The 15,317-nt window shown below is 35.9% G+C and overlaps 1 protein-coding gene across 9 annotated transcripts in view; it reads left to right on the top strand.

The window, feature by feature from the left end:
• LOC113569224 (complement factor H-like) overlaps positions 1 to 14,980 on the top strand; it is a 38,191-nt gene extending 23,211 nt beyond the window's left edge. For 2 of the 9 annotated variants that reach the window (XM_035523191.1, XM_035523192.1), the window contains 10 exons: positions 1,875 to 2,057; positions 2,164 to 2,334; positions 3,219 to 3,392; positions 3,539 to 3,721; positions 4,067 to 4,204; positions 7,301 to 7,495; positions 7,587 to 7,760; positions 7,850 to 8,023; positions 12,882 to 13,055; positions 13,184 to 14,979. In XM_035523191.1, coding sequence (XP_035379084.1) covers positions 1,875 to 2,057; positions 2,164 to 2,334; positions 3,219 to 3,392; positions 3,539 to 3,721; positions 4,067 to 4,204; positions 7,301 to 7,495; positions 7,587 to 7,760; positions 7,850 to 8,023; positions 12,882 to 13,055; positions 13,184 to 13,221 — 1,604 coding nt within the window. In that variant the 3' untranslated portion in view covers positions 13,222 to 14,979. Of the gene's footprint in view, positions 1 to 1,874; positions 2,058 to 2,163; positions 2,335 to 3,218; positions 3,393 to 3,538; positions 3,722 to 4,066; positions 4,205 to 7,300; positions 7,496 to 7,586; positions 7,761 to 7,849; positions 8,024 to 9,963; positions 10,240 to 11,529; positions 11,598 to 12,881; positions 13,056 to 13,183 lie in introns of those variants that run through there. The other 7 variants (XR_004775656.1, XM_035523193.1, XM_035523190.1 and 4 more) reach the window with 7 other exon arrangements.
• Positions 14,981 to 15,317: the final 337 nt, after the last annotated feature.

Below are 15,317 nucleotides of genomic sequence, written 5' to 3'. Positions count from 1 at the left end.
ATAATGAATGATGAGATGAATTGATGAGAGCCACCTTTAGGTAGCTAAAATAACCCAATAAACCCCAACTCCCCCCACCCCCATCCCCGAAACCCAAGACAAACAAACAAACAAACAAAAAAACAAGCATATAACCAAAAGGGGAAAAGGAAAAAGGGAAAACGAAAATATCTAGACTAATGAAAAAAATGGAGATTCAACTAGACCTAAAAATGACCAAATCAGCCAAAACAACCGATGAGCTGAAAACACAAAAAAAAGGGAGAAAAATAAATATAATTGAAGACAAAATAAGCAAATAAATATCAGACACAAACCAGTATTTACACAAAACATTAAAGAGAAAAAAATACATGTACAAAAAACCTACAAACTATGTCTGAGTCAGACTTGGGCATGAAAGTTGGAAAGGCACGTCAACAGGGGCTATAATGAAAGCCTCTGTACTCAGCAATAGCTTCATTGAAACAATCTGGTATGTCCAAAATCGGGTATTACGCGCTATACACTTATTTGTAATGATAGTCCATACTATTCTCATGATGCACTTATTACTATTTCCAAAGGAGTGTGGATTGTTTCAGACATATTTTGTCGTTACAACTGAATGCTGCATGACCTTTGAACTTCCTGAAGAAAATGCTCTAATTTAAATTAATTAATTAAAATTAATATTAAATTAATGTACCTGTGAGATTATAAAGTTCACGTTGTCTGGGTTTCACCTAATAATCCTTTACAATACAATAAAGATGCATACAATACTATGCATCAATTATGAAACAGTGTCATTAGAGCGGTCACATATATACAAATCAAATCAGAATCACAATCTTTAATTTTTAACTAAAGGAAGTCAAAATGATTTGATCCCTGAAGGATTTAAATGACAGTGATTGACGATATTGGAAAAACCACAATCTGAATGATATCAAGAGAGCTTGGTTAGAATAAAATAGAATAAATATGTTTATTAACACAACTACTCTAAATCACAAAAAAAACCTAGCATCAACAATCAGTATATTTACAATTCAAAAAATTAAAAGTGAGTGTATGTGTGTATAAAAGGGGAGGAAAGTGCATGTGCGTAAGTGTGTGTGCATAAGAAGGCCTTGCTACCTTGGTTCTCCTATGGAGAACAAAACAAATAAAATGGAGCAGAGGTTAAACAGCAGAGGAAAGTGGCTGTATGTTAACGAGCTCAGCTGGCTTGTTCTAACATGATCATAGAATAAAGGATAATGAGACTAGTTTTACTAACTAACAATAAGGTCATTGTGTCTGAGCCTAGGGAAGGCAAGATAATCATACATATGTTTATTATTTAAGAGAGAGAGATATCACATGCAAAGAGGAGAAAGAAATGTGTACCCATTTTAAGAATATCTAAACAAAGATGGCTGGAACAAACATGGATACATTAAAACAGTATTTCAACTATTCACCTATGTCAGTTACTGAAAAGGTGCAGTTTAGATAAACTATGCCCTTTTAATAAACTTTGCCCAAATGTTAAATTCTCTCGTGTTGATTTTGGGTGAATATCCTAGCTGATTGTCCTCACTGAATTTCTCTAGAATTAGGTAGAAATTTCTGCTACAGGTTCTTTGTTGATAAAATATGACATCATCCAGGTGTGCTGGCAATTGTCTTTCTGGTGCTAAAATCCAGGGATATGAGTTTCGTCCACATTTTAACAAGAGGGAATTGATCGCCTTTGTTTCAGGCTGCGTGACCACCTTTGCAAGCTTGCTTGAAGTAATTCGGTGAATTTGTTGCCATGGTAACATTGACCAGACATTCGTTTAGATTCCACAGAATTTTAAAAAGATTGTCAACTGTTTCATATTTGTCCTGTGTTTACATTATAGTTGCAAAAGGAGCATGTGGTAAGCTCACTTTGACCAATGGATTCATACAGTATTCCAAAGACCATGATGGAGCCCAACGTGCTTCCTATTCATGTGACACTGGTTACAAAGCATTTGATGAAAAGTGGTGGGGAGTAGTAACCTGCCAACAGGGGGTTTGGAGTCATCAGCCACAGTGTATACGTGAGTGACTTTAACTGTTCAGAGAACTAATTTCAGCAGCATATGGTGCTGTCATAAGAGGAATGGTTCATTACTGGTTTCATGGTTTGGGATTCCTTCTTGACAGGAAAGAATGAGTGTGGTTCTCTTCCCAATGTTAAGCATGGAAAGCAAATTCAAATAAACGAAGCTCATCAAGATGGCCAACGGTTAAAAATCGAATGTGATTTGGGCTACAAATCCAGACTGTCTTCCATCAGATGTTTGAATGGCCAGTGGGAGACATCAGTCTGTGAACGTAAGCCATGTTTGTATTTGAGTTCAGACCTTTAAAAGACTGAAAGACTTTTGGGCCTCTTGTGTGATGGCAGTAGCTATTAACTGATGGTTTGTGACATACAATAGAGCATATTCCTTGTGATGTCTTAAATCAGCTGACATTGGAATATAAGTCAATATAATGCAGAAACCATATTACTTTTCATTTGTTAAATATTGTTATACAGAGATAGAATTCTGTGTGTGTTAGGGAGAGAGTTTGTGAATATGGAGAAAAGTTTTGTGGTATGTAAGGTGGTATGGAATTGGGTATGGATTTCAGTGTACCTGCTTTTTCAGTGGTGTTCATTTGGAGGCATGATTACTGCAGAACATTAATGACAAGGGTCCAGATTGAGTCATATTGTGTGGTTCTATTTTTGATAGTAGTAGATATTTTTCGATTGATTTATGATCCATTACTGATTTTTCCCCTTGAGTAATGGTGTTTGTTGATTTTTAGTTCATGAAGATATTTTTATTCATGATGGTTAGAGCTATCATTACAGTGGTGGTTTCTTTTGTCATATCGATTGCTGATGTGTCTCCTGAAAGTCATAGTTCTGAGGATAGGGGAATTGTGATGTTTAAGTGAAGAGTTAACAGATCAGTTTTTTCCAAAAGTGTTAGTGAAGTTAAAATCTGTGGTGTGCTGTGTACAGTGTGAACATATTTGGTGAATACCATTTTAAACATGTGTTGTCTAATATAGCATATTCTGTGGATGCTTTATATTGTAGAAGTTGTAGAGTAGTTGTGATCATACAGAAATTATTTCTGCATGTTTTTGTCCAGACAATGATAGATTATCTTCCCATTCTTTGGTTGTTTTCCATTGTTTGTTTCCCCATATTGTGGCAATAGGGCACAGATGTAATACTCCCCCTGAAGTAGAAAATGCAGTTATCACCTCTTACAGTACAGACCAGGAATTGGAGCAATTAGTGACATTTAAATGTAAAGAAGGTCTTGAACTGCACGGGCATGACACAATTTCCTGTATTAACTCAAAATGGGAGCAAACACCAACATGTAAACGTAAGTAAAATACAAGGAAAAAGTATTCTTCTTTAGATATGATTTTATTTTTAGTATTATTAAAGTATATCCATTACGAATATCCTATATACTGAGTAAAACATGTAAGAGTTACTGAAATTGACTGTCAGTGTTGTTTATGTTAGCATTTCAATGCCCAAATCCCGACCACAAAATAGAGAATGGTGTTTTGATGACAAGTGACCATGACAACAAGGGATATTGGGAAGGAGACAAAGTAGAATACAAATGTAATGACGGTTTTCGGTTTCCTGGAGAGAATATAGCTAACTGTACACAGAGAGAATGGAGTTACCCAAAGTGTGAAAGTGAGTAATCTTTAAGTATTTCAGCATTTTCTACAAACCATACATGGATAAAAACCAATGCTGCATTTTTGACTGCAGTCTACAGTGTGAAGGGGAAGAAATTATTAAATTATTAGGGATAATTATGATAGACTCTTTAATCCTTTTCAACACTTTTGAAATGTTGTTCTTTCTTTTTTTTCCATAGAATTTAATATGCTGTTTTACTATATTTCATTACATTTGAATTCAGCACATTTGAAACCAGAACACAACTGTTTATCAGCCCATTCCTCTTCTTGGCTGTTACTTGGCATATCTAATCTTTTTTGTTTTGTTGTATATTTAATTTTGTTTTCATGGTAGCATCACCAACCATTAGTCTTGACCAAGACACTGAAATTCCATTGAATGAGACAAACCAACATGGTGATAAATTGTTGGGTCAAGAAAACAGCACAGTCGCATGTAATGGACAAAGCCAGACAGACTCAGGCTGTGAAGGTATGCAGCTTCTCAATGTTTAGAAATTATATAGCAAAAATACTACTGCCCCAAAGATTTTTTTTTTTAACCAAACAGCATTAGCTCTACTGACTGGGTCAAAAGATAATTTCCCAAAATAATTGTAGCGTTAAGATTACTTCTTAAAATGAGCCAATGTCGGTGAACTGTACTTTTCAAAATTTGAGAGAGGTGGCTGTATGTGGATACAACTGTAAGGGGGACTGGGCTACTGGTGCGTGGAGAATGATTGAGGAGTGTAGCCCGGTTTCGGTCTCAAACACTGCATAAGCTCTCATTCAGTAGAGTATCCATATATCCCCTGGATCAAAATTGCTAGCATAACTCCTCAGCCTGTCTGTTGAACACCTTATCATGGTCACATGGTCTCACTCATCAAAGTTGGCTGTCATCCTTTACCACTTAAAATATGTCTCACCTATAAATACAACTTAAAATATTTCTCACTCACAAATATGTCATCCTTTATCACTTTGCTTCAGTGGCAAACCTGATACCTGATGTATGTATTCTTTGTGTATTGAGCGATGGTGGTTCAAGTTGAACCGTACTAGAAGTTCGAAGGCTGCATGGTGCAGACCTCATATTTGTGGAAGGGAAGGTAGCTTGGAAGAAGGTGTTTTGAGGATGATGCCAAGCAATTTAAGGGAAGTAGTGGGCCTATGGTCTTTATCGGGGAAAGCAAGATGCCAATGTGGCAGCAGACTGATGACAACATGAAGGGTCCATGGCAGATAGGGAAAAGGGAAAGATTATGGTAAGAATGTCATTGAGGAGGTGGAGGATGACATTCAAAACAATTCATTATGGGAATAACTAAAGCTGTTCTTGCAGCCAAATGTGAGGTGCACAGAGAACTAAAAGGCTCCCTCCCAGCAATCACTGAAAAGTTTATGGAAATCAGGGAAGACAGGGAGGACCTTGGAAGCAAAGTATTTGATAAGCCATTCCTTGTCCCAGCAAGCTTGATGATGAAAAAAAGACATGATTGACACTCACACTGTACACAGAGAAGGTGGAGCTGGTAGCGTATTACCAGCTTATTACCAGTTTATAGAGGGCTTGGAGAAGCCATGAGGAGCAGAGAAGGGTTACAACCCTCCTCATCAAAAGAAAATAAATCTAAAGACTAGACAATCCTCTTCCCCTGTTTAAACAGGAAGCTCCTCCACTTCAGGATCCAGGCCATCCCATTTTGATCAAAACAACAATACATAGAAATCAAGACATATTGGAGAAAGTCAAGACAGTGATTGGTGGGGATGAGTAGAAAAAAAATGAGAAGAGGATCTTAAATGCTCTCATAACAGAATACTTCCACAGGTACAATCACCCGTATGATCCCACAAGAATCTTCCTTTTGGTGATCAAATGGCTCTAGGGCAGATAATCACATACTAGAATCATGACAGCTAAATGCTGTAAAAATAAATGTGATGTAGAAGAAGAAGACGGTTGTAACAGGATGAAAGTAGTAGGAGACACATTCAAATAGGCTTCCATGCCATTGCTGCATAAAGGCATACAACTTAATATTTGCTTGTTACAATAGAGCTGAAACCAATAACGTGTGGACAAGTGCACCTACATGGGTTATGTAAGGCCCATTTTAAAACCAAAGGGAGTCTCTTGACTATACCAATGTGGGAATTTCTCAAACAGAATATTGTTTTACCTCAGGACCTTCAATAAGCAGCAAGAACATCAGGTTAATTTATTGTAAGTAGAAAGAGAACAACCATATTTCTTGGAACTACACAAAACCCCCAGAAATAGAGCAGAAGCTTTACATTTATTATAACTAGAACTCCATTGTTAATGGAGTTCTAGTGTAAATAGCAAATCGATTTAAAATTGTAATCCAATAGAAAAAAGTCAGAGGCAGCAAGCTGGTGAGAAGGGGGAGGAGGAGTGTCCCAGACGGCATGCTCCCCAAATACATGCTCATGTTGCACGCAACACACACGTGCACTGTGAAACAATAAAGGGAAAACAAACAAACACAAGAAAACAAAAAAAGAACAGCAGTTAAAATCAATGCAAATATATACCATTGTCAAAAAAAATCTAAAAATATATATAAATACCATTGTCATAAAAGCCCAGTCATGATAATTTAAATAAATGACAGTGACTACTAAATGAATGAAAAAAAAGATGAGGACAAGATAGTAGAGACTACAACATACTTGCAAGCTACAGAAACCAATAGGTAGATCAATTTTCTCTGATTACTCAATCATTATAAGGATCAAACCAAAGCAGTGCATCACTATCTTATTTTCTATTGAGTAGATCTAAATTCTGAGACTTCTGGCAACAGCTTGGTTCTGGCATTTATTTATTTATCAAGGACGCTTTACAGACATATCATCTTTTTACAATCACTCACACACTGATGAGAAGCGACAGCCAATTTACACACACCGTACTCTCTATCGGAAACCACAGCCCCCTGGGGGGCTGCACTGGATGCAGGGGAAGGTAATGAGGTTAGAACCAGAACAGAGCACCAACAATCACTGAACATATGTGCACTTATTCACACACACACATACATGTATACACACTGGTCACATTCATACTGGACAATTTAGAGTATCCAGTCAACGTAACCTCCATGTTTTTGGACTGTGGGAGGAAACCAGAGACCATAAGGGAAACCCACTCAGACACAGGGAGAACATAGAAACTCCACCCAGTTAGAGACTCAAACACAAATCCCTAGCACTGAGAGGCAAACAGGCTAACCACCAAGCCGTCCAAATGCTGGAACCCCCCCCCACAAAAAAAAACAAAACAACAACCATACAATTAATTATTGCAAATGTTATGTGAAGAAAGAGAGTAATCAAATACATTTGTATAATAAAAATGTTTTATTATATGCTGAATTTGTGTCAAAAGTGAATCTACCCTGCCTGGAAATGCAAACTCTGTCTCTTTATTGCTTTTCACTGTGCAGGGCTTTCAATGCATCCAATGCATAGTTATTGACTTGAATCTTACTGTTATGTTGATTATATTTATGAGAGGTTTAACCTTTTTTTTTTTTTTTTCTTTTGTCTATAACAGAAGTTACCTGCGTGCTTGAGTTTGGCATACCTGGACTGCATAGTACATCTCCAAGTGGAAAAAATATATTTAAGCCTGGAGAAAGCTTAACACTTACTTGCAGAAAAGATCACTGGATATTAGGAACAAGACTAAGCTCACAAATAATTAAATGCAAAGACAATGGTGAATGGGAAAGGTCACCGATATGTAATGGTAAAATAGCTAAAATATAAAAACAGAAATATAAACACAAAAATATTCTTTTTGCTACAGTTTTAACATGTATCAAAACATATCTTTGCAGAAATTACCTGTAATGTTCCCCATGATGAGAATGTGGCGCATCCTTTCTACTACTTTTCTGGTGATAAAAAACTGGGGGACACAAAGTTTTATGAGTGTAATTACAATTATCGAAAAACAGCTTCATACGCTACATGTACAATCGACGGCTGGAGCCCAAGAACACTGTGTACAAGTACGTGCTCCTTTTGGATTCTTTAGCAAGTCAATAATAAACATGTGTATACGTGTATATAATGAATCAGTCTTTTCATTATTTTACAGAGATGACTTGTCCTGAACCAGAGATTGCACATGCAGAGATACTGAGACCTAAAGATACTTACACAATAGGTGACAGAATTAGGATACAGTGTCTTCCTGGATATGAACCAGTTAGTTCTTTTGTCATCACTTGTAAAAGGCAGCAGAAATGGGAAAATATGAAACGCTGTACTCGTAAGTATCTGTTTGTTAATCATTTGAACAAATCATGTCAGTATGTAATCCCACACGATAGTATGCGCTGAACATTTGTCGTTCCTAAATCCTCAGTCAGCTAGTTTTAAACATTCAAATAGAAAATAAAGATGCAGACTTAAGAATTAGTAGAAGAGAATATTGGGTCCTGTCCTTTATTGCAGGTTAACTTTAACAAGCATCCTTGAGGCACCCTTTGGAGAATGTCTAACAATCAAACAAAGAACCCACATTTTTATAAATTTGTCAGAAGTGATAATGTATTCACCCTGCCTTTTTTACAAACTAGTGTTAGCATTTGTCACCATTACATCCAAACTATACATTAGTCAACATATTCACCCAGACCAGTTTGAACCCATTACCACCACATTCCAAGAGAAGACTTCTCTTGACCTTATCCTAAAGAAGAGTGTTTTTCTATATGGTCCTGGGCCTGGTGGAGAGATCATGTATCTTACCCTGAGGTCCACCAAAGCCTACCCAGGATCCTTTGCTGAAGCCTGCAGAGGCCTCTACAGAGACCTCTGCCCTGTACGTAAATCATTCTGAAAGGACACAGAATCTCGATACTCCCTTATGTCTTATATTATTAATATGTCTAATGCAATGTTAGGCCTCTTTTCCCTGTAAACACTCTTTTTATTACCTTACACTACAGAACAGTGTTCACGACTAACAGTTATGATTGTAGACAGAGTGGCCTTTATTCATAGGACTGCACTGAATATGCTGAAGTGGTGTTATTTAGACATATTTAAAAGAAAATACTGCATAAAACTATATAAAAGCATTGACAGTAATATCATAAGTAGACTAACACACCTGTCCAGATCAGCATTGCAGGTTGGTCTATCATCTTCTGTTTCTTTGATTTATAAAATCTCAAAGTATACACATTAAACAGCATGTTATATGTTAAATAGACTTTCAACGAGAAAGGCTACATGTAAGCTAAATGAACATATTTTTCTATTTAAGTTTTAGCAGTTCTAACTGGTGATTGAATCTTACTACCTGTCAGTTCCTGCTATAGTCCAGTGCTCCAAGCAGTTGAAGAGAGCGGAGATTTTTAAAACTTTCCATATAAAACCCATTTCGGCTTCATGTAAAAGTGGTGGAGGCATCACCCCAGTACTTTGAAAAGTGGTGGAACAAATGTTCGCATATCCTCATTCTTGAAGCAGCCTTGCCTGAATAATATATTAACTATTTCAGGCATAAATTGTGAAACTGGCGAATGATACCGAAACAAGAGGTGATTAGAGTGTAACTGATTAATCATCTTCAGCTGCATAGAAAGTAAGACATTACTGACATCAATGAAGGTAAAGATAATGATTATCCAACTACAAATTAAGCATTTTTATTGAATTATTATGCTTAAATTTACATGCAAACCAACCAGATGTGAATTGGATAGGACAAATATGCCAAAGATGAAATTGATGAATAATAGTGCTCTCAGTGAATTTTGCATGCACTGGTTGTATGATGAAATTTGATTTTATGCAGCTTTGATGAATAAGTGCCAGTATATTTTGAGACCATTTTATCACAATGAAGCAAAATCCGTTTGCATGAATTTAAACAATATTAGTAAATTTGATCTCATATGCCATCAAATGATTGGCAAGTTGCTTGGTAAAAGTGTACCTGCAAATTATTCAGGACTCAATGTTACCAAACTGACTAGGAAATCATATGCAAAAAAAATCAAAGCACTCAGCAGGCAATGAGAGTTAGCATTCGGGGTGGTAGAGAAAATCAGACGATTATTTTTTCTGACACCAACAAGATATGCAACAAAGCAGTTGCCTTGAGAACAACTAAAAACGTTAAGTCTGTGGTCTTCTTTTATCCTTGTTCTTATCTCATAGAGACAGATTCATCCTTCAATCTTATCTTCTTTTCCTTAGGATGGTAATCAGCCAGAGGGGAGGTGATGACTCTCTGTTAGGAAGGGGAAAAAACAATAATAATGAATGTGCACTTAACTGCACATAAGCTTTGGCATTGTCTGTCTTGTTGTCTCCTGCTATAGTAACTAAAACAGTAACTAATATTAACACCCTTAACAAAGTTTGCTGGTGTACAATTTTTTTCTTTGTTCAAGTTTACTGTTGTACAATTTGTTTTCCTTTATTTCCTTCACTAAGTTTTTGCCCTCCTAATAATAAAGATTTGTACATGTCTATGGATGGATAAATAATGAATGAAATGAAAGAATAAAATGTGCCAATTTGTAGAGAATTTTCTCAGAGCTCAAACTCCATAAGAGGTATAATACATGTTCAGGAGTTCACAGTGTGCTGAACATTGAGGAGGTTTATTGTTAAATGTGAATTAGGCAGTTTGATATCAACATAATGGATTTAAATTATGGTGTGTTAAATATCACCCCAAAAATATACAGTTGTGGCCAATTTGAAGTCGCACAACAGTGTTGTAATGAACTGTATGATTACTTACTGATATCCCAATCAAGGTCTACTGCATTATTTTAGCCATACTCTGATACAGTTTTGCATTTCTTATCCATGAACACTTTGTAAGATTGAGAAATATTCATTCAAAATTACAATGTCAAAGGCAACGAGAAGTCTCATATTTGCCAGCTTGGCATAAACTTTTATTATGAACTGTGCTGCAGTTTCCATAGAAAATTATGTCCCTGCACTGAAGTGAATATTGTGCACAAAATTATTTCTAAAAGTCTTGTCTGTCTACTGGGAAGTCAAATTAACTCTAATCGAATCTGTTGAAAAGCTGCCTTTGGTATAGGTCTTTCTTAACAGCATTCATCTTGTTTACATAATAGTCTACATTGAGGTTAGAGACTGCTAGATGGTTATCAGACTCTACCAATTCATAAACTGTGGGATATAGTGATAATGTTTGGATGTTACAAAAAAAAAAAGCTCAAAACCTACCTCTTCTCTGTATGTGTATGAGTATTACACTGACTGTTTTTTTTTCCAGTCATGTTTGGCTCCTTAGTTTATTGAGAAATATAACTTAACAGATGTTATGGGACTTGTCATGTATATTGTGTAAAGTGTGAATTGCTAGTATAAATTGTAGGTTAAAATCTTTACAAGATTGATTACTTTTACGCAGAGATGCTCTAATATCTTAATACCATAACCTAAAGACCATATGAGTTAACACCTCAACCCTAGAACTTTACAGCACAGAGCTGATGCAATGAAATCTAGTTACTCTTTCCATTTTAAAATAGAATTAAAAACTTCCATGTGTTTACACTTGCATTTCCACATCATCCTTTCTTCAAACATTCATTTAAAAATATTTACCATATTACTTTTAATTGTTAAAGAATAAATTCTCAAGAAGTAAACAACCAGCAGAACTTAGAATTGTTTGAAATAGAATTTTAAAAAGATTGTCAACTGTTTCAGTTTGAAATAGAATTTTAAAAAGATTGTCAACTGTTTCATATTTGTCCTGTTTTTACATTATAGTTGCAAAAGGAGCATGTGGTAAGCTCACTTTGACCAATGGATTCATACAGTAGCAGTAGCTATTAACTGATGGTTTGTGACATACAATAGAGCATATTCCTTGTGATGTCTTAAATCAGCTGACATTGGAATATAAGTAAATATAATGCAGAAAGCATATTACTTTTCATTATGGCTTGCAGAAAAAAATGACATTCTGAAAGCAAAATCTTCATTACATTTCCCTGTTGTTTCCTGATCTCTTTGATGAAAATGAATTAGCAAGGAATGACCTTTTCAAGAATTACATGCTGAAATTGTGTCAAAAGTGAATCTACCCTGTCTTGAAATGCAAACTCTGTCTCTTCATTGCAATTCACTGTGCAGGGCTTTCAATGTATCAAAAAAAACAAAAAAAAAAACAATGGTGAACATATTGCTTTTATTCAATTTATAACCCTCTTCCAAAAATAGGTGTGGTTGAACATGATGTCAGAAGCTCTTGCATGAAGTTACCTGTGAATGCTAACTTAATTTTTTAATCTAATTTTAATTCACTAAATGTCATTTAATTTAATGCTAATTAAAGATAACTTATAATGTGCTGCAAGACAACCTGTTTGCAGAGACGGCAGAGTGGCAGTCAGGTAAAAGTGCATCAACATATAGTAAACTTAGCACCTCCAGGACAGAAGTAGCATCTAGCAATTTCAAAATAATTGGTTCAATTAACTTCCTCTGAGTAGTTTAATAGTTTTGAGTAAGTTATCTAGCTACTGGTCTAGGCTATCTGAAAAGTGTTATGGTGTTATATTATTAATATATATAACTGAGTGCATAGCTAAGAATCTAGGTAATATTAATTGGAGTGCTACTTGGCGCTGTTTCTTTTTCAACGAGATACTAAGCCAACTACGCGATAATGATTATTTAAAGCTTCCCTTAGCACCTATGCCAGTCGTTGTATCCTGGACATACTAACTAAACTGATCTTGGATCAGAATCTGCAAGTATTGTATTTCATAGTTTTCACTGCTACAGTTGCTTTAAGATGAGGAACAGAATCTGCACCACATTTGTTCATCAGTTCATGAGGATAATTTTCTTGGTGATGGTTAGAGCTATCAGTAGTACACTGGTTTCTTTTGTCATATCAATTGCTGATGTGTACAATGTGAAAAGATTTGGTGAATCGCATTTTTAATATTTTGTCTAATATAGCATATTCTGTGGATGCTTTGATATTTTATAAGTTGTAGAGTAGTTGTTGTGATCATACAGAAATTATTTCTTCATGTTTTGTCCAGTCATTGATAGATCTTCCCATTCTTTGGTTGTTTTCCACTCTTTGTTTCCTCTTAATGTGGCAATAGGGCTCAGATGTGATACTCCCCCTAAAGTTGAAAATGCAATCATCACCTCTCACAGTACAGAGCTGGAAATGGAGCAATCAGTGACATTTAAATGTGGAGAAGGTTTTGAATTGCATGGACATGACACAATTTTGTGTATCAACTCAAAATGGGAGCAAGCACCAACATGTAAACGTGAGTGGAAAACAAGGAAAAAATTATTCTTTAGATTCTTTAGTTACTTGACATATCTAATCTATTTTGTTTTGTTGTATATTTCATTGTTTTCGTGGTTGAATCATCACCCATTATTCTTGACCAAGACACTGTAGTGGAAGCAGCAGCCCCTGCTGGTACCTGAGGTACCCCAACACCCCTTGCATAAGGCCTTCTTATCAAGATGCTCTGGAATACCAGTCTCTGCCCTACTGACTGACCAGACCTTCAACCCACTGGTAACACCCACTCTGGGAGGCCTCTTTACAACACCAGAATTCTTTTGTCTCTGCTAAAAGGGCACTCCTTTCCCTTATCAGGTCTCCAAAACCAATCTGTAAAGAAGGGTTATTACTCCGACAGGACACATGGCCCAAGACTTTACGACCCCAGATCTTGACTGAGGAAAGGCCATAATGTACCCTGCTTTGAATTTAGGGATGAGTTTACAAGCTGGAATACTTATAAGATCAATAGTAAGAAAAACTTATAAAGCACATATTCTTGAAGGATTAGGGAATTTGACCTTTCCCCTCTGAAAGGCCTTCTCGTGAGCATTGCAGTGAGGCCAAAACCATATTCATAATCTCTTTTTTTTATATGTAATAGGATTTCTTTGATTGCGTGAACTATGAATCCACAGCTCCCCTCGGAGACAATATCAGACTCCCCCATCTGGATTTATTAAGCACATATGGCCAAAAGTGCACTGATATATACATAACAGTCTCAGCATGCTCAATTCTGAGTGAAATCTAAATAGCTATCATCACTGAACTGTTATGAAACCCACTCTCTCTAAATTTATAACTTTTCTTATGTTATTTCATTCATGAAATTATTACATCCATGTCTTAACCCTATTTTTGTAATGTTTGCATATTAACCTTTATACATGTATTACTTAGTGACTACGTCTTCATCTCAAGTATAACAGACAGAGGAACATTATTTGAATGATTAATACTAGTACAGTACAATACATGTGTAATAATCATACTCTGTATCTTTCTCTATCGCTCTTTTCTATGCTCTTCTATCTTCCTACGTGTCTCCACGTAGTGTGATTCTTGAAATGTAACTGCTTTCCTATATATAATTATGTGCTTTATATTGCTTATAAGAATGTCTTCAAACTATCTATACATATTTGGACTAAAGGGCACAGGTGAATTAAGGAGACTGATCCTGCCTGTTATAGATTAAAAGAAATATATCTCATAAGCAAGTATCATTACCTAGTTGTTTTATTCCCCTCTTTCTCTTCTTTTTTGTTACATTTTTTGATCACCCACGAAAGCCATTGACGAGACAAAGAAGCATGAATATGCATGAGCATACATTGGGATAATGCCCTTCGAGACCCCTCCCACAAGTCAGGGTTATAAACATGGACATTCAATAACAAAGGTTAGAGTTAAAAGTTAAGAAAAAAGTTGGATCCAGAAAAGAAGAAGTTGGAACCTCTCATGAGAAGGATTAAGTACTTAGAATAGTGTCTTATTTTATGTCCGTCTTATAACTAGTGTGTTAAAATCTCCTACTGTAGTCTCCTACTACAATTTCTTAGAACTAATATAAGTACATGTTTACTGATTTTCAGCTGTCTACATGCAACTGTTTGCCAGAAATCCCACACTGAATACATCATGTTTTTTGGTTAATTTCCACAACAATCATGCCAGTCCTTTTAAATGTCCTTTAAAAACATGCTTTCAGTATAAGATAACTTCAGATTTTGTCATAGAAAATTCAATTACCATCAAAGCAACTGCGTGACAATTTTAAATAGTATATAGAATGCTAATAAACTTCTTTATTTGCTTGCTCACATCTTTGTACACATCATGTCTTCGTAACCTAACACAAAATATGTACGTCTTAGTTACCACAAAATGCACATTACTCATGTAGCAGTGTTCCTGAATAGAAAGATTCTTACATTCCGTGCTTGCTGTTGGGCCATAAAGAGCTATTTTCTTTGAGTGACGCTCATTCACGTCTATGAGTACAAGGGAAGGAGAGAGGGGTGCTATCAAATTGTTTCCAGGTGCACTCTGTGTGATTGGCAGCTGTTTCAACAAATAGAGTACGTTTAGACAAAAATGTAGACACCTCACTTGCCTTATATGGTCACCCACTGAGTGATCTACAGCTATGTGCACAGCAAAACATCGCTTTTGCGTTCTAATCAGATAAAGTGTTGAACATGCCTGTGACACTGTTTGGTGAAACTGATGC

Source organism: Electrophorus electricus, chromosome 26, assembly GCF_013358815.1.
Source record: "Electrophorus electricus isolate fEleEle1 chromosome 26, fEleEle1.pri, whole genome shotgun sequence".
NCBI lineage: Eukaryota > Metazoa > Chordata > Actinopteri > Gymnotiformes > Gymnotidae > Electrophorus > Electrophorus electricus.
This window is presented reverse-complemented; position numbering and strand designations above follow the sequence as displayed.